Source organism: Anas platyrhynchos, chromosome 2, assembly GCF_047663525.1.
Source record: "Anas platyrhynchos isolate ZD024472 breed Pekin duck chromosome 2, IASCAAS_PekinDuck_T2T, whole genome shotgun sequence".
Classification (NCBI taxonomy): domain Eukaryota; kingdom Metazoa; phylum Chordata; class Aves; order Anseriformes; family Anatidae; genus Anas; species Anas platyrhynchos.
In genome coordinates this window covers 8,221,126-8,241,428 of record NC_092588.1, presented here as the reverse complement: position 1 = coordinate 8,241,428, position 20,303 = coordinate 8,221,126, and the positions used below count along the sequence as shown (strand labels likewise).

Here is a 20,303-nt window from a genome sequence, read left to right as displayed (position 1 = left end):
GGAGAATTTTCCCAAAGCTTTCATTTATCATTTCAGGCGATGCTTTAAAGTATTGAGCAAAGTTCATTTGAATAATGCAAGAACATCTGCCTGCATAAGTGTAATTTAATGTATCACACTGTTTAGCCATATATATTGTGACTATACAGTTTGAGAACTCTGGTGTAAAATCCAGTTTACTCTGCAATTATCTATTTTTTGGGGTTTTTAACATGAAAGAACTATTTTAAATCTGTCCTTTTATGTTGTTTCTACTGTTTATATTATATTGAAGCAATCTGGACAGATTTGGTTTTCTAGATTTTGACAGTAGTGTGGAATTTGCAAACTGTGCTTAAGTTGGATCTACTGTTCTGTGTAATAACTGAGGTAAATAACAATAGTTTCAGAAATTATGGAGGTAAGTGTTTAGCCTGAAATAGCCTGTTATGGTAACTGACCCTTCTGAGCATAGTCGTAAGGAGGTACTGTTTAGACCCAGAGATGTGACTTTGGAATTTCAGAAATCTGATGAAGGCTATCAGTTGAGCAAACTGAAGAGAGAGAGAGAAAAAAAAAAGCAAACAGGAAAAAAAAAATTACCAAAATAATAGGGAGGGATGAGATGAGATATGGTGAAATACAGAAACAGAAGTGGAAACTCATGGTATTAACATGTAAATTCCTTCACAAAGTCATTGCTCAAAATGAAGAGCTTGCCATTTCACAAAGGCAACACAAAAACTGATCAATTCCTGCAGTCTTTAGGTTACGCGAAAGTGCTGTGTTCTTTAGTAGCTGATATGCTACTATTTAATTTTTAAACTGAGGTACTGCACTGGCTAAAATAGTATATGGATCCAGTTGTGATTGCCTACAAGTGTGCACGCACAATTAAGAATCTTTTCTTTCATTTGACAGTCTGCCAGCTAACTGTAGCTAACTCACTTTTTGTCTTAGTCTATAAAAGACTTTATATTCACAGTCAGTCTGCATAGAACCAAAATACTGTGGTATTCCAGTTCTGACTACATGAAGTTCAGATCATTTTACAGATGCCAGTTTTCTTTAAATTCATTGTGATATTTTTTGTAGCTTTGTGCCTTTTCGTATTAGTTCACCTGTTACATACTGAGGAAACATATTTTAAAAAAGCAATCTGGATTTCAGTTCTTACACTGAAGAAAAATTGTTACACACATCAATACAACAGTCTTAATATAACAATGTTGTTGTCTGTTACTCCTTGTTGTAGCTAAGGCTAGGTGACTTTGCTCTCAGGGTAGCATTAGGTCCACTGTATCGGAAAAATCCACCACCCCACCCCAAAAAGAAAACACTATACTTCTGTATGTTTTTATTAATATGTTCACTGCAGTAGGAACAAGAAGGTACAAATATGTGTAATTCTCAGAAAAAAGATGTCACTTTTAATTAAAACTCTTGCCAGTGTTCTTGGTTATGCTGCTTTTAAGAAGTACCTAGTGTTTGTTTTATTCCAAATATCCACTGTCAGTCAGTTTTGCTCCTTAGTGTGGACTTCTGCCATTCTCGCTGCCCTGGAGCTCCCAGCTGGTTCTTTGGGGTAGCTGTGTGAAGGCAAGAACACTTGCATCCACATCCTTCCCAGAGGGATTGTTTTCTGCAGGGTTTTATATTATCTATTGTATTGTAAAGTGTAGTTTGATATCAGCTTCAGCATCCTATGCACTGGAAGTTCAAACCATGAAACTGCCTGCAATAGAACCATGAATTATGTTGGCCATGGTACGATTTCAGTTGCATATCAATGCAGATGTTGGTATTTTTGTTGCCAGGAAAGTTGAAACATCACAAGCCACACATTGGAATATCACGCAACAAAATAAGTTGCTTCACGTAGGTCTAATTTATTTTAATTTGCTGGACAGACAAAAGCAGCACCACTAAGCACTTGTGTGCTGCTGCGTTTGTACCACTGCATTCTGTTCTCTGCCTGCGCTCACTAGCGAGGCTTGTGCTGCTTTTACCATGCTAGCCTAGGAGAAGTAGCATCGGAGGCGTGTTGAAAAGCAATCTGGAAATAGCTGTGGTTTGCATTTCTTCTTCATCTGAAATCAGTCTTCTTGCAATCTTAGAGCAACGACATAATCATTAGTTTGGCGAGTCTCATCTCGAAGTATCTTTCTCTCTGCTGTTAATTGCAGGCCTCCCACGCTTCACTTGTGTGGGAGGTGCCTGACTAGACTCCTGAACAGGGATAAAATGGCAATTAAAAATAACAGTTAAAAAATATACCGTAACATCCACTGAAGGGACATTTTTTTATAAACACGTATTTGCCATGTTCTGTTTGTTACTTGCCCTTCAGACTATGATTGCCTTTGTCTAATTTTGTAGTTATTTGTAAGGCATAATAATGACATGGTTACAAATGAGTTTGCAAAACCCTTAACATTTCGTTAGGATTTGGAAACTAGGAATTCTCAATTCATGATTTCTGTAATATTAGTATAAGCAAAAGACTGGAATAATATACATATATGTATGCAGGCATAATAATAATTTCTCTTTTCAGACAACTATAGAAAGGCAGTTTAGAGAGCTGTGTCATCGAGGTGGATATTTGTGTGACTAGCAGATTTCTGCCCATTGTGAATATTCCCTCAAACAGTTATTTAATTACTAGCTGACTACTTTCTCAGACATGTCTGAGCTGAAAGTCGAGATACTAAAATTTGTGGCTAGGAATATCAGAGCACGTTTGATTTTCTGAGATCAGGGTTTCTTTTTCAATAATGAAAATTAAATACTAAATTATTCAAAGTGTACAATCTGGCACTAAATTTTCCTTTGAAATTGTTCAGAGGGAGCTGAGCTGAACTTTTCATCAAAATAACAGTGACCTAATCAAATTATGTGCATTTGGGCGATCCTTTTGTGTTCCATTTAGAAAGGAGACCAGACGGTGATAGCATCACGATGTGGGGAAGTGCCACTTCTGTCCTTTACTGAGGTGCTAAAATGTATTCACTGGTGACAGGTGGCAAACCAGTTCAGTCCTGCAGCAGAGAGAAATGCTTACTAGGAAACCAAAGGAAGGAATACTTGGTACAGTGTTTTGCATGTGCCACTGAGCTAAGTGCCTTGGAAATAGAGGAGGACAAAGCTTAGCTGGTAGACCAGACTAAAACGGATTATGGCCTCACGTGAGATGGTTGAAGCTACTGGAAAGGCTCAGGTAGTAGTCGTGCAGCTCGTGTCTTGTGTTCAAAAACAGCACGCAATTGAGCAGCTGCTTTTGGCTGCTTGCTAAAATACATAGCATAGTGAAGTCTTACCTCTTACAGCTGGCAACATCTGGCAGTTAAAAATGCTGTGTGGTCTGATTTTGCTTGCTATTGCTTTTGCTCCTCCTGCAAGTTTCCCACTCTGTGGCATTTTGGCTGTTTTCCTGGGGAAGACTGCATAGGAGCTGGAGAAAGTTTCATGTAAAGTGTAAGACCAATTGGGTTGGTTTGTCCGAACCTAGAAAGCAGCTTTTTGGAGCCACCACCAAGCTGTTAACTACCCACAGAATTATAACTGATGAAATTTACTAAGTTGTTTTAAAAAATGTTTAAATGCTTTTTTTTTTAAACCCGAATATTTTTTTCTTAAAAAAAAAAAAAAAAGGCAGTGCAGAAAACTCAGAGAACCTATCAGCTCAGCTTTGTACTTTACCTGGCTTAACATCCTGACTACTAGCATGTCTCCTTCAGGACTTTTTTGGAGGAGGAGGAGGGAGATTAAGCCCCTTAAGATTTTGAAGAGCTGTGTTTTTGTACAGCATTGTCCTCAAATATTCTCAGTGTCCTGATGAAGATTAGGCTTTCCTAATTATGGTTAGATGAGACTTAACACTCTCACAATATTGATGAATTACTTACTCTGCAGTAATACAGAGGTTTTTGCAATACCAGTAATGTTCTTTACAACTAACATTTGTATTCGAGTTATCTGAAAATTACATTATCCTATTGGATTATAAATATCAGCAATGAAATTATAATTATAGAGCTTTGTTGTTTATTTCCTCATTTGAATCTACAGAGGTAAAGAAACTGGCACCTAAATATCTGCCACTAATCAGTAAACCTTACAATAAGAATTGTCAGTATATAATTCTGATTTCCAGTGTAGTAACTTGCATGTAATTCAAACATGTATCAAAAGCATGAAAGACTAAATAATTTAAATATTACTAGAATCAATGAAAAATGTAATAAAGTGTAAATACATAGTGCTAAAAATGTTTGAGAACATAGATTCTCTGTTCACATAATAGACTGGTAACTTAAATAATGTTGACGACATTAGCACTTTTACCCTTAGTGTTGACATGGTTTTCTATTACAGTGGAATGAAAGGAAACAAAAAGGCTTAAAAATAGCAGCAAAAGTATGTTTTAAGCAATAAAAATAGTTGAAAAGTGAATGCAAGTTTCAAAATAGACAAAGCTGTGGCATGTATCATCTTGTATGTAAGACTATGGTCTAGGCATTCATATGCAGTAATTACGTGTTAAGTGTGATGATATTATTACCAATACTTGATGTTTCAGTGATCTGACCCAGCTAGTGGGTCAGATCACTGGCTGCAATCATTACCGAATGCCTAGTAAATCTGTCTTCTTATTTTCAGCACCCTCGTCCCATGTACATGCCTTACATCTGGAAATGCCTTTAACCAATAGTCTAAAGTTACCCAAAGGGAGTAGTAAAAAAAAGAGGTCTTCCACATCAGTGAGCTCTGAAGGGACAGAGATACAGTACTCTGTGCCCATAAAGGAGAAATGTTTTGAGAGTCTGAAGGAGAAAATATTAAAGAACGTGATTGAGAAGGACAAGCATTCAGAAGTTGGTAAACTACAATGCTTTTTGTTTCCAGTGCTTTAGAGAATAAAAGTAACCGTAAAGTGACATTAAAATCATTGTATTGCTTGTATGTTTCTTATTTTATACTAGTAGAACTCTTTACAGTCTAATGACTTTTACAAGATAGTGGGTCATCAGCCAAACATTGCACTAATGTCTCGTGTTCTTCTTAAACTTACAGGTGCGATGAGAATAGAAAGAAAAGGAAAACTGGAAGAGAAGAGTTCCACAACATATGGTATGTACAGAGCAGTGATATTTTTATGAAAAAAAGGAAAAGTCTTTGCTTGCTGTCTCTGAAGTACAGATATAAGTGTAAAGCATTTCTAGGGCCCACCTTAATTTCCTTTGTTTAGATCTTAAAAGCCATTTGTATATATAAACTTGTCATATATATGTCAGTAAAGATATAACTAAAAGAGAATAAAATTAAAGTTCCTGTAACAAGGATTTAGATAGTACCTGTGAGAAGCCCAAGCCAAAACTTTTATTTCAGTTGAATTAGCGATCCTGCATTTATTTCCTTGCATTGACTGCTGAGAAAGTGGGGAAAAAAAACATAAGTGTTACTAACAAAACATTAGTTAATTCTTGAAAAAAAAATCGGAAGGAAGGGGACTTTCATTTTTCCTGGTTTAAAAATTATGATTATAGACAGACTAGAATTCACATGTGAATTTGCCTTGTGTTTTCCATGAGGGGAAAAACTGTGCTTTTGTACTCCACAAGAAGGTAAGATTCAATATATGTTTAGGAAATAATTCTTAAACACTGAATCGTAAGTGAAAACTTAAATCGTAAGTTTTCCATAACAAGTCAACTTCCTCATTACTTACCGTGATTGCTTGCTATGTTGCTTATAAAATAATTATGGCATGACATTGCTGTGGGATACATTTTCTCTGGGGACAATTAATTGGATAAATAGAATTTTTCTAAAACAAAATACTTATCCTCATGCATATGTCAACAGTGCTTGTAAGTGAACTGCAGCATAAAAAACATACCATAAACTTCAGTCAGAAACAGTTTTCTATGAGGGTGCCTCTGTGCAGTAGAAAGTGCTGACAGCATCAGCAGTTTTGAGTTTTGTGACACTGAAATTTACTTTAAACATGTTTCACCCTTATAGAAAGTGACTTAAGATGACATTATCTTTGTTTGGAATCTTGCGCTCCTGAAAGCTTTCTCTCATGCCCATATCTTTTTGTCATAAACTGTAAGTTAAATAGCTGTTATAAATTGTTGAAATGACATCACCTATTTCATGTGCTTTGTTGTACCTTCTTCTCTGATATCTTATGTGAAAATACCTAAAATTGTTGAGAAAGACTCAGTTATTTGAAGTGTTCTGCCATCAGCTAATAAGAGACACACCCAACATATCAAGAAATTAATTGAATTGTGAATCTTGCTAGGCCACAGGAATAGCTTGGATTTAAATGTCATGTTCTATGGTAAGCCAAATGAAGCAAGTATTTTGGAGTGGCACTGTTGTTTTGAGATGTTCAATTTGTACTTTAGGTAAAAAGAAAGAAAAGGAAAAGGAGAAAAAAGAGAAAAAGGAGAAAGATCATAAATCAAAACAGAAAAAGAAGAAGAAAAAAAAGAAGAAATCTAAACAGCACGGTGAGTTCAATCTGCATTTTTTGAAAGTGAGCCAAACCACTTGACATATTTTAGGGATAAGATATTAAAATTTGTTTCTCAACAATATAATTACAAAATTTATAAATTTCAGTGAATAGATTTTGTCCTTAATGTTGAAAGGACAAGAGTCTGACTTCATTTCTGTATTTATGGCCATATGTATATGGTCCATATGATGGACCTAGACATTTCATAGACCTTTATTCTTGAAAGGGTATGCAGATAATAATGCTTTTGCATTTAGTCTCTTTAGACTCTTCATCTGAAGCTCTGTAAAATCCTTGTCTTGTTTGGACATTACAGTTATTCTAGTATTAAGCCTGTTGCAGTCTCTTCTTAATAATGAATCCATAACAGTTTGTACATTTGTAAAGTACAATTTATTTTTTTGCGGTAAAAAACAAATCTTTAAGACATTTTTTTCTTGTTGGTTGAGAGGGAAAACCTCTCATGGGTGAGAGGAAAACACCTCTATGGGTGCTTTCCTTGAAACACCCATAAGAATGAGGTTAAAAGTTTTGACACCATCCTTTCTGTAACTGTCCTTGGTGTGATTCTTGTGGAAAAACTGGACAGTTTATCTTATTAAAAAAAAAAAAATGTGTCGAGTATTGGCTCTTTTATCACATTTCTTTCCCTTCTTGTATTTTATTCCTGTTTTCTTTCTCTCCTTTGGTTCTTTTCATCTCCCATAAAATCTTTTGCATTTCAGCGTAGCCTTGGCTGCAGAATCATGACAATGTGAATAACTGCATGGGCAAATACAGGCTCATTCTGTCTTCTAGCCGAAGACTAAACTTTATTTTTTGTGTTCTACACCTGTTTGCCTCAAAAAGTGTTTCAGGTCTTAAACTACTTGTTTTTCTCTGTGATGTTCTCTCTTTTGTTGTGTTTTGTTTTGTTTTTTTAACATCTTTATTCCAAAATGTACACTTACTGTGCTTATCCAATTGGCTCTACTTTTGTGTACCTTGAGAGGGTTTTAATAGGTATCAGTTGAAACTTTAATTTAAATTTCTTAAAATATGAGAAGGTGAAAATTGAAAACTTATTAAATGGATTTTTCTATAAACTATTCCTCAAAAGCCTGTAGAAGAATCTTAGGTGTTAACAGGAGCTTCTGACCACAGACTATAAAGATGCTTTACCTATCTCTAGAGTGATTAAAAGTTTTGTTTATCTAAAACCTGTACTGTAATGCAGTACTTGAACTGAGTAATCTAGGCTTCAAATACTTTACCATCTTGGTATTGGAGTAACATAATTTTCAACTATAAACTTTGGTTGCTTATTTTACCTGAATACTATTGGGAATTCCTTTACCTATGCTGGAGAAGTATCTAAGTATTTTCAAAAAGACTCTAGGAAAATCTAGGTATGCAAATGCCAAAGGGGGGGGGAAAAATCCAACACCTTATCAGTTCGGTCTGTTTCATCTGTGGGTATTACAACATGGCAAATTAAGTCAATGCTTTCCATAGGTTCCATTTTTTAGAAGATACTTAAAAGGAATGTGTCAGTACCTTGTGTAGGTCAATATCCTTAGGAGCACTCCTGATTAAGAGTAAGAAAAATGTTTTTATATGCTCTCCTGTTCTCTGAGTATATGGCAGACTGTGTGTTGTTATAAAAGTCTTTGGAAAGTAAACAAAATAATGCTTGCAGCATTTGACAGGTGTTTGGAACAGAACTGATTTAATAGTCAGCTACCAAGATAAGCTACAGATTTGAACTGCGTTTAAAACTATAAATATATTTTCTGTAGCTGAAGAACTTCCACATAGTATTTCCCTGAACCTTCTGTTTCAGATATTTCCAAAGAAAGTTAAGCAGAGAAGTTCTGACATTTTTGATGTTGAATACTAGAATTAAGGTGAATCAACAAAAGAAGCTGATGTGGTGTACAATATAAAATGTTTGAGGAGTTGGTCAGACTGATTTTGCTCCTGTGAGCATGTGATACTTTGCAGCTTTGCAAAGGGATGTGCTTGAGATACTCCTCAGCTTCTCACTGTTCGGGGGTATGTGTGTTTCTTTGGTTCCATACAGTTCCAACGTGCAGTGGTTTCTGAAAACCTTATTGATTCAAACTGATTGAGATATAGTACCTCTTGCAAATTTAAATCAGAGCCATGTTCTTGTCCCCAGTATTCTTCTTTTGTTTTACCATCTGGAGGTTGTAAGGTTTTTGTTCGTTTCTCTCTTTTTATTGCTTTGTTTGTTTGGTGTTTTTTTTTTCTAATTTGTCGTGATTCTTAACAAAGATAAGCTTAACAAAGATAGCACGATTAGGTTTCAGCTTTTAGGGGCCATATCCAATGCTTGTAAATATTAAAAGAAAACTATGTACCTCCCAGTGTCCCAACAAACAGATCTTAAAACCAGTTGCAAAAGGCAGTGTGAATAGAACTTGAACATTTTCTTCCATGCAAATTTATGTCAAGAAAAAATGTTGCAAGCAATCCAGAGGCATCCTGTCTGGATTTTTTCACTGAGAGGAAAGAAAAATGCTTTGGCAGGTTCTGACTCTAGTGTCTGACCCTGAAAAAGCTCACTGAAAAATGATCCATCACAAGAAGCAATATTCTCTTTCTCCAGGACTAGCTTACCCTGCTTTCATGGTATGGGCAGAAATGAAAGTGTGTGAGGCACGTTCTGTGCCTTTCAAGTCAAACTAAGGCATTTACGGGAAGATGAGGGTGGAGGCACAATATGTGCTTCAGATGAATATTGTGCAGGTCTTCTTAAAAAAAAAAAAAAAAAAAAAATTTTTCACCTAGTATACACATGACTTACATTGCTGTACAGAAAGTGATGGCACATTGAAAACTGCATATTAAATCTGTAAATCTGTCATGTTTTAATAACGAGCTATAGCTGAAGTAGCCAGGACTGCTTATTTTTTGTTTTCTTTTGTGTACTTAGCATTTCCTGTTGTCTTTTTGCAAATACTGATATGCCTTTTCAGTCACACTCGCACACTCGTTCATATAAAGCCTGTGGAAAGTAGGTAATTTCTGCTTTTTGTCAGTGAAGTTGAAGTACAATGTAATCAACTCAACGAGTGGGCTAGAATACTGCATACTTTCATATCTGTTCCTGACTTCTCAATGCTTAAGGAAATGTGATAGTGTGGTTTTGACAGAGAAAAATATTAACAGTGGCTTAATGGAAAGTATTGAGGAGAGCAGTATATTGTGGAACTCAATGCTAGAACACAGGTGGTAGCAGTAGTGCTTCTACAGAATGATGAAGATGCAGAAATATGACCACTTATATTCAAAGTTTTAAGAGGAGGAAATGGATAGCTACTCTTACTTACCATTGGGCTTACGTGGGTGCATTCTTCAGTCACTGTGCTAAGGAACATAAGAAACATTCCTAGAGACTGTTGCAAATAGGCTATATGTTAGAGAAAAACAGATCATGCTGCTTCTGGCCACCGGTGAGAGGCAAGGTTGCTGCAGCTCCCTGTCCCCAAATTCGATCAGTAGCAAGGCTGAAAATGCATTACCACTGGGTATAAGCACACGGAGTGCTCACACGAACACACATAACCAACAGCCTCATCCAGCTCTCCTCTCTGGTTGAGCCAGGATGGAGGTCTGCAAGTGAGAATATATAAATATACATTGTGGTTCATTATGGTTCTTACTGGAAATTTCTGGAAAAACTGTCTTGAAGAAATTTGCTATTTCATGTTCGGTTTTATCATCCTAATACCTCAGTGTTGATGTTCTTTACATCTGAATATAATGTTGTTTTCTTAATTTTTTTTGCATTTGTCACAAATTTTTGTAACATCAGCTAATCCTGTTGTTAACTTTTCAGATTATTCGGATTATGAAGATAGTTCTGTTGAGTACTTGGACAGGTGCTCTTCTCCATTAACGCGGTCCTCAGGAAGCTCTCTGACTTTGCGCAGCATGTTCTCAGAGAAGAATACATCGTACCAGTATCCAAGAGCTATCTTGTCTGTTGACCTTAGTGGAGAAAGTAGGTTGACTGAGTGAGAGCTTTCAGTTTGTAGGTTTAGTTTTGTAGGAAAGATAATAAATAAATTGGTTTTAGCTATAAAATCTTTGATTTTTTTAAAGCATCTTAAGTTTTTGATTGTAGCTATAAATATGGTGGCTAATTTATGCTTCATCTATTTAAATCAAAATGTTTGCACTCCTCAAGCTGTTCTGCATTGTGCTTGCTTTGGTTAAAGATTGCTACTCTGCTTCTGATGCCATCACATTACATTTAAAGGCATTTTGCAGAGGTCATAAAGAAATTATAAAATACTAGTAGTACATTTGAGGGTGATTTTTTTGGTATATTCAGGTTAAGACTTTTAATTGATAGAATAGTTTTTGGTTTTTTAAAAATTGTATGTTTTGCACTCACAATTTCACTTTTTTTTTTTTTTTACTAGATCTTTCAGATGTTGAGTTCCTGGATGATTCCTCTACAGAGAGTTTGTTACTTAGTGGTGATGAATACAATCAGGATTTTGATTCAACTAACTTTGAAGAGTCTCAGGATGAAGATGATGCTCTCAATGAAATTGTTAGATGCATTTGTGAACTGGATGAAGAAAATGGCTTTATGATTCAGGTAAAGAAATTGAGGGGGTGTATTTTCCATGTGAATTTTGTGCGTGGGAAGATATTCTTCTAAGGTGTTGGAGACTGAAGTTAAGTAGAGAGTTGTAAATAGACATGACTAATAATAACAAAATATTTTTATGTTCTGCACTTCATGTGATTCTCTCCAGCGTATGCAGAACTTTTTCTTTGAGATAGTTTTCCGCTGACAATTTGCTATGTAGAACAGGTTTGTAAGGAAAAGTAACCTTTTTCATTATAGACAGTTGATAAAATTGGAAAGATGTATGCTTTTCCACACACAAATCATTGTTTTCTGTCTAAAGGCCATTCCAATTATACAAGCACTTCTGGTATGGTCCTTGTGCTTCACAGTATATTATTTGTAGACACCACTTTACTTGCTGTAAATTTACCTCAACTCTATCCAAGATTGGTGCATCTTGATATAGTTCTCTGCCATACAGATGTTAATATTGTCAGTATCTTTGTGTTGTGATGCGCGTGCTTCATCTTCAGAAGAGCAGTTCTCAAACGAGAAATGATTAGCTCATTTTAGAAGCTGCTAAGAGTTTAAATATTATTTGGAATAGGGGAAAAAAAGGAGAAAACTTGCCATTTGAAGAATACTTGGTGTCAGCTGCTGACAAACTACAGCTGCTGCTGCTTATGTATTTGTACTGCAGTGAAAGAAGCATCTTTCATCTAGTAATGAATAATTTAAAGTCATTGTCTCAAGGAATTTGTGCAATTAGATCAGATGCAAGCACAAGTGAGGAAGTCAGTTGTCAATAACTTAAAACAGATGATGAACTTCCTGTGGTTTTTGGACTCAAAGGACAGGTTTGTATTCAGCTATCAATGTGGTACAGTTTCTGTTGAAAATACAGAGCCATTTTAATTGAGATTTGAAGGAAGCAAGGGTCAGCTGCCTTGTTAATGGACTTGTTAATAGTCTTTTGGAAACGAAAGAAAGATCTGAAAAACAAGTACACAAACTGTCCCTGGGAATGCATTACTGAAATGCAGTGCTGTGTTGGAAGAATTCAGCAACGATAATAACATGGAAAAAATGGACTGGTGTAGAAATTTTTGGAGAGAGTAGAGGAAACTGTGGCTATCGTGGTGTGACAAGAGGAAAGGCAGCTTCAGTGTTCTGAATATGTTGATGTTCAAAATGCATGTCAAAACAGAGGAAAGATTTTCAATAGTAAAACAGCAGATATTTAGAAAATAGGCAAACACTGAGCTGGGAAAGGAGGAAAATGTACTTAGAAGTGGTAGTTTGCTGCCCATTTCTAAAGTCCAATGACAGCTAAAGTTGATCACTTACCTCCTCTTCGTGCATCGTCTCATTGAGAGCAACCAGTTTACTGTTTCTAGGCCTTCATGTCTTACCACTTCTATTTTGCTCTCCTGTTCTCTTATTTCTCCTTTCATTTACTCTTCATTTTCTTTTTCTTTTAGATTTTCCATTGGTGCGATATTAAAAACACATCTTTCTAGCGCACTGGAGAGATGCTTTGTAAATATAAATAATTAAACTGAAGAGTTTTCTACTTTTCACTGTTATGCTGTAATGTATTACATTATCTTTCTACTTTACTGTAATATTATACTCCTGTCTTATGTTACACTACTAAATATTTAGGTGCTAAATTGTTATAATATTGTAATAAAATACTATTAAATATTGCGTCTTCATTTTTTTTCTCCAGTCTGGAATTTGTGGTTGAGGTAACTTTCAGAACTAAAGCTACTTATTAGCTTGAGGTCTTTGCCTACCCGAACATAAATCGCCCAAATAAAATTGTTTTACTCTTGCCAGTTACTTAAGTTGAACTGCCCTTTGAATTTTGATGATACAAGAGAGAGCTTCTGGTTTTTGAATATGATTATCTTAGTTCTAGTTTTCGCTTTTGTTTTTCTGATGTCAGTGTGAAGAGTGCTTGTGTTGGCAGCACAGTGTATGCATGGGATTGTTAGAGGACAGCATTCCAGAGCAGTACATCTGTTATATCTGCAGAGACCCACCAGGTATGAGTAAACCTCCTTTATCTGTGGCTGTCTGCTTGGGATTTTTAAGCAGAGATGTGATACGTTGCTTAAACTGTTAAAGTTCTGTCTGTTTTGTGTTTATATGTTACAGTTCTTTGGGAAAAGACTTGCCCTGAGCAGAGACTTACTTTCCTGTCAGTAATGTCTTGTTCAGCTATGCTAAATCTTCTACATTATTTAAATTACCATAACTTTAGTTGATGAAAATTAATGCCCTCAAACCTTTAATGTCATTATACTCTAAAAAGTCTTTGTAAACTAAACATTCTTGTTCAGTGATCTGTTTTCCATATACTTGGAATCACATCTGTTCATTTAAATATTCTTTTAGAGAAAAAGGACTTACCACATTACACTGGAATATACTGTGGATGTCATTTCACATTAATTGTGATTTCATAGTCTTTGTCTTTTCTAAGAATAGCATAAATAAAGGTGGATTGAATATGTAAAATCTTTGCCAAAACCTAGCACTTAATGTTAAACAATAGTGTACAAACAGCACATTTTGAACTTAAGATTATTAGGGTAATTTTGAAACAGAAAATAAATAAGATAACTTTATTTACTTATGAACTGAATATATTTGATTAGAAAGCTGTTGATTTAAAATGTTTTGTTTTTTTTTCCATAAGCCCCTTTTTCGTACTGGTTATTTGAAGGAAAACCATATGGTTTGGAAAGTTTTTAATATTTGTCAACAATTGATACAAATTCATATATATGTCTTCTGATTATTTATCTAACAGTTAGCTCTTTCAAGAGAGCCATGAGACCACAACCCCAAATTTACTTTCATTCTGAATTTAGGAAGTTAAATCTAAAGACTGTATGTAGAGTTAAAAAATAAGTTTTCTTTAATTATTTTGAGAAGCCAGTTGAGAAATTAGAGCTGGACAGATGTGACTTTTTCCATTTGCCCAAATCTGAACCTAAATGATGGTAGAAAGTCATGTCTGATAATTCCTTGTGTGGTGTACTCTTTAAGTAGTCAAGCCTTTTCTTATTAAAAACAACTAATTTGTCTTGTGTTCTTTCCCTGCACTGTACTAGGTACTTCGTTATCCCATGCTATACGGAGACTGTGTCCCTAATTTTTATCTTCTCTCCCTTCCTAACCATTACTTCTTTTCTTTCTATGTCAGGAGAAAAAGGTCATTCACAATGTCAGTATTTTAAAGTGTATTGGGATAATGGGCAGAAAGGAGATAGACAGGGTATTCTCCTGAAAGGTATGAAGGGCTTCCATCAACCCGTTCTTTGTTCTGTATATGATGATAGTCTGATATGAAATTTAGTGTAAGATATTGCGATCTTAGTCAGTTTGTTTGTCTGGGTACCTCATTGTAAACAGTAATATTGGAATAAGTAGTAAATGTCTCTTTTTTTTTTTTTCCATAATTAAGTTACTGTAGAAGCATTAGCGAAGTAGTTATTAACACCTCTTGGGTTAAAACTGTAGCTGTTACCATAGTGTGGGAGACCTAAGGCCCGCTCACTCTGATATCCTGTCTAGTAGTGTCTGGTGAAAGACCCTTCAAAGGAGAGGGTAAGAACTCTGCTGTCAGATAGCTTTGAGATGTTTACTTTTCATGAAGGCTTTGAGATATAAGCTTTTCATGAAGCCTTCTCCTGGCTTCCAATAAATAGATACTGAATTCATCGTTAAAACAAAATATTTGTTGGCTTTTCAAAAACAAAGTAGGCCTTTTGGATATAGCCATATAAAATCCACTGTATAAGATTTCTATCAGTATTGTAGTTACTTTTTAACTCTCAGAGCTTACTTAAACTGGAAAGCTAAAATGTCAATTTAAACTGATTTTTCTGTGGTTAGATTGACAACGCTAAACTTTTTTTATATCCCATACTCTAATTGCAAAGGTAATATTTCATTTCAAATGCTATCTACATAGGTTATGAGATTTCAGCTTTACTTTTGTTTTCAAATGATGTGTTCCGTTTTAAATCCATGCAAACTAAGTTTTAAAATCTCAATAAAATAACAAGGTATTGAATCATTCTCTCATGGATATTAGGTGTTTAGGGGAGAGTAGAGCTTATAATTATAGCACTCTAGTTTTAAAAATACAATTGCACTATGGCTTTATATGGTCCTCAATTTGTTTATTGCTTACACCCAGGTCAGAGGTGGAGTGCCAAATATCTTTATGATAAAGACTGGCTAAACAACGGACACATGTGCGGATTATCATTTTTGAAAGAAAACTACTCTCATCTTAATGCCAAAAAGATTGTGTCAACTCATCACCTACTGGCTGATGTATATGGTGTAACAGAAATACTGCATGGACTACAGCTGAAGATTGGGATATTGAAGTAAGTATTGGTCCAGGGTCTGTTCTCAATACATTTTGTACATTCCCGTTCCCGTATGAATTATACTATCATATTAAAAAATAATAATCATATCAAATATTTCACATAGTTCCATTGCAACATGTAGATTACCCTCAGCTGCAGTAGAGTTAGGTGCTCAGCAGATCCGCTATCTATTATTGGTGTTTTTTTTTTTTTTTTAATAGCTGACTTTGTGTTAAATGGGCATTCTAGATTTATCTTGAATTGATAAGTAACCTAGGAATATTCACTTACATGTTGGATAATGGTACTTATCAAAAGTTATGGTCTAGCTGAAGTGGATGCTTGATAGTACAGTGCTGTAAGAGGTAGTTCTATATAAATGTGCTTTTTTTTCTCCCCTTTATTGTAGAAATAAACATCACCCAGACCTTCATCTCTGGGCTTATTCAGGGATGCGGAAAGAACAGGAACAAATAACTCTTGGGGTAGAGAAAAAGATAGTGACTTTGCCAGATGCTGTTAATCTGACTGAAAGGACGTGTCACAGTCAAAACCATAAAGAGACACCTAGTTTACCCCAGAAGATGGAGGAAACATACATCACAAGTGAGCACAGTTACCAAAAACCACAGAGTTTTGGTCAAGACTGCAAAGCAGTCACTGACCCTATGAGCTCGGATGATGAAGATACGAGTAGTTTTGATGAAGACCAGGAATTTTGTTCAGAGAATAAAAACTGTTTACAGTATTCTTTTAAAGATGATGGCATGAATGAGCAGGTAAGTAGATTCTTCATCTGGGAAGTTTCTAAATTAGAAGAGTATGTTCAATCTTATAAAGCTCAAGTACATAAAAGTATTTTTCAAATACGTCAGTAGAAATCACTAAGAGCAAAGTTGGATTGCTGAAATAGTTTCAGGTAAACGGTATGTATTTGGATAGGTGAAGGAAATGAAAAATATGGTTAAAGTACTGCCTATGCTAAAACTGTTTGTATTTGCTCCTTTCCAATGTTTCAAAGGGAAAAAAAAAAGTCCTATGCTTAAAATGTGGTGTCTTGAAACAGAACTTCAGTGTTTTTTGAGAGGTGAGGAAAACAGGGCAAATTTCCTTTTTTCTCTCAATTCTGTTTTCTATTTGTGTTTTTTAATTGTTGTTAAACTGAGATTTGTAATAGTGTTTTTTATTTTACTCTACTCTTCTTTTAATATCAATACTAACTAGAATTCCGTAAGTAATGGTTTACAGATTAACTAAGCTAAAAGTTGTGTGCAACTTCTTTTCAGTCTTATATTTCATATTTCTTCTAATTATTTTTTTTCCCAGACTTCTAGTCAGGATTATATTCAGCAATGTAAACATCTCTTTCTTAGTTTTGCATTAAGTGTTTGAACCTATTACGTCGTGGAAAGAGGCTGAAACTTTTTAGCTTTGTATTAGTTAGAAAAAAAAAAAACACCTGAACCAACCCTTTGTTCTCTACAATATCAAACATGAGAATAAATCACCCAACTCATCCCCCTTTTGAGGTACAGTTTGCGGTGTGGAAGAAGTAAGATGTCTTTTTCTTCTAATTCTAGTTCTAAATATTTCATGTAAACTATATGTTCTGAATGGAAAATTTTGGCTCATTCTATTTAGAAATAACTGTGCTAAATCACATTATTCTACTCAGCTTGTATAGTAAGGAGACATGCAACAGTGAAAGACACTTTCCTTCCAACCAAACCTTAAATTGTCACTTTAAATATAATAAATATATTTAGAATTAAGAAGAAAATATGTGAGCAGTGAAACGAAATCAATGTTTAGATATATGATTTAGTCTCCGAAGGAAAAAAAATAGGTGCTCTCTCTAAACCAGGAAGAAATCTGTTGAGACAGTTTCAGGGTCCTCTTTGCTTTGGGACGTCTTAGCTCGTCATTGTCAGTAGTTAACTGTGGTTTCAGAGTAATATTAAGGCTTAGCATGTATTAAAAAGTGTTCTTTGGTTTCTCCATGAGCTAGTTTGTGCTTATCTTAAGACAGCAGCAGTGTTCTTGCATGAATTGGTTTCTCTGTAAGGTGCCTTCTTTGCTGCTTCTTGTCAAACTTCTGGTTAGGACTTTATATTTTCCCTTCTATCTTCCCACAGAGACTTGAATATTTTGGTCCTCCATATTGGTTTGCCTTTTCCTAATCTACGATTCCATTGCAGATTTTCTTTACTCTTATAACCAATGTCCAGATTGACTATTATCAGGTTCCTTTTTGGACTGTACATTATCATTAACATTTTTCAGTTTCCTTGTTCCTGCTTCTGAAAGCATGAGCCTGCCCTGCCTGACTGTCCTGTTTATTTCTCCTTCAGAAGCTCTGTCCTGTACTGTGCTTCTCTCACCACCTCTTCCAGCACTCCCTGATACAGTCTGTGTTGATCTGTCTTCCTGGTCTCAGCTTAGAGGAGAACCTGTTTGATCATGTTTTTAACTTATTTTTGAAAGAGGATAGGCTATTTGAATAAATACAGAGGTCATAAAAAAAAAAAAAGGAAGAATATATTTTATAATATATTTAGGGAGAAAAAAAATTCTTAGAGCATCTATAATTTTCCCTTAGTTTTCTCTCACTGTCATAGGAGTGTGAAGAGTTCATGTAACAGATAATCTTGACTTCAGAATTGTGCACTTAGGTCCTCATACAGCAAGGGAAAAGCAACATTCTTGTAGGTGTACAAGAGTCTGAAAGTTGTCAGAAAGGGAGCATTTACATTGGAAATGTCCTATATAAAGATTAGTGATGTAATTTGAGTAGCGAAAGCACTAAAGAGGCAAACCTGATGTCTGACAAGGTGAAAAATTATATCTGTAAAGTGTTAGAGCTGAGAGGCTTTTATGACTTTCAAAAACTTATCTTTGGTAAATAACTTCTCTAACGAATATTGTGAATATTAATTAATATTGTGAATACTTGTCCACCAGGACTTGCGCACAAAGCTACCAGAAGGATGGTCTAAGTTTGATTTGATTTTTTTTTGTGAAGTCTTCAAAAGAAACAGTTAATTTTTTGCTGAAGAAGTGACTTAAAGATCTGTCAGTGACAAGGAAAGAACTTCAACTGAACATTTCATCAAGCCAGTGTATTAAAATGATAAAATTCACTCCTTGATCTGACATTTGCCATGAGTGACATTTGTGACATGTGACATTTATGAGCACGTGTATCCAGAATTTTCCTTAAATTAAATCCCTAAAATAGAATTATCAGTAGTGAAATAACTTCATCAGATGTGAATTCATAATGGGTATAAAATTGAAACTGCAAATCCTGTTAATTAACAAAGATACCGAACACTTCAGTTAACGTGTTCAATCTGGTGTGCTTACTTTGGTCATTTCCATTAGCTGGAAGATGAGGTGCCTCTGTGCCATCTCTGACTTACAATGAAAAAACTCATTATTCCAAAAATTATCTTCTTCAGATATTATGTTGCATAACATGTTTGCACAACTCTGGACGTTACCCCCTGTAACCATCCCAAACACACTTAATTCTGGCCAGAACCCGTGGTGGTAAGTTACAGGGAATCACAGCAGTGGTAGGAAGCAGTCTTCTGTTTTAATCTGCAGTTGAATGACCATGTGACTAATGCAAAAATTACTTTTGACATCTTGGGTATTAGTGTATTTTAGGCAGTATTCCTTCGTTCTCTGGATAAATTTGAAACAAATCTTAGGGTTTTTCATATTTTTGGTGATGGTACACTGACGCATTTCAGCACTTCATGAATTGACTCATGATTTGTATTAAGAGGGTGCAGAAATGCAGTCTATCTTACTGCATTAAACAAAGTGCTCGAGCTGGTAAACTTTACCTCCTCTCACTCCCCCAGTGCTATATGTGCTCATTTGTATGGAATTTGCATTTTGTTTGGTTTAGTCTATTGGTGTGTCATGGTACATGGATTTTGAATATGCTTTTTGTCAAGTAGACAGAAGTACAGTTCTGAGACAGCATAGTGTATCATGATTCAAGTGTCAAAATCAACACCAGAAATTAAATAGACACTCTTAAATGGCAATTTTTTTCTTTCTGTTGCACCTATGAAGAAGAGTTCTGCTGAAGGAAACACTGTGTTTCTTTGTAATGAAAGAAAAGGCTCAGAGGAACAAGTGGACACGCATCTTCAATGGCAGCTAAATCTCCTTACCCATATAGAGAATGTACAGAACGAAGTCACCAGCAGAATGGACCTGATTGAAAAGGAAGTTGATGGTAACTGTATTTACAGATATTTGTTAATACTAGTAGCAGCTTCTTTCATAGTATGTGTTGATGGTGATATGAGAGGCTGAGGATTGACACTTTTGAGTATTGTATTCAAATTTTGGCACCTAAAGTTATAACGAGAGCTTGCACCCATGGTTCCTCAGGTCTCTTCCAAAGCTTCTTACTGTCCATCAAAGTAGCTTAAGTGCTCAGGACCCCTGACAATTTAGCTCAAGTCTGTGATATTAGCCTTTAGAAAGCTTTGATAATTTGCCTAGTCTTTGTCCAGATACGGATCATAAATTTGATGGATTTTTGTGCAGCTGGAAGGTTTTTGGACTGATTGTTCTAGTACTTGACAGTATTAAGGAAAAGTGTGTTCATTTTGCTTTCATCTTTGGTTTGCTGTATTAGCACGTAATTTGTTTCAGGAAGATAAATTGGTTTCATGGGAAAACATGCATGAGATGCATGAGATTGTAGTATGGGTGTAAATATTACAGCGCAAGAGTTTACTCACCAGTTGTAGAAACTTACAAATGAGAGGAGTTTGAG

At 35.3% G+C, this 20,303-nt stretch overlaps 1 protein-coding gene across 12 annotated transcripts in view; it reads left to right on the top strand.

Annotated features, from left to right (window-relative positions):
- Nucleotides 1-20,303, top strand: part of PHF20L1 (PHD finger protein 20 like 1) — a 55,006-nt gene that overhangs the window by 32,408 nt on the left and 2,295 nt on the right. For 7 of the 12 annotated variants that reach the window (XM_072034294.1, XM_072034293.1, XM_072034295.1 and 4 more), the window contains 10 exons: nt 4,642-4,860; nt 5,056-5,112; nt 6,399-6,503; nt 10,356-10,520; nt 10,945-11,126; nt 13,054-13,153; nt 14,320-14,406; nt 15,319-15,514; nt 15,909-16,278; nt 19,589-19,754. In XM_072034294.1, the coding sequence (XP_071890395.1) occupies nt 4,642-4,860; nt 5,056-5,112; nt 6,399-6,503; nt 10,356-10,520; nt 10,945-11,126; nt 13,054-13,153; nt 14,320-14,406; nt 15,319-15,514; nt 15,909-16,278; nt 19,589-19,754 (1,647 nt within the window). The remainder of the gene's footprint in view (nt 1-4,641; nt 4,861-5,055; nt 5,113-6,398; nt 6,504-10,355; nt 10,521-10,944; nt 11,127-13,053; nt 13,154-14,319; nt 14,407-15,318; nt 15,515-15,908; nt 16,279-19,588; nt 19,755-20,303) is intronic. The other 5 variants (XM_072034300.1, XM_072034299.1, XM_027452726.3 and 2 more) reach the window with 3 other exon arrangements.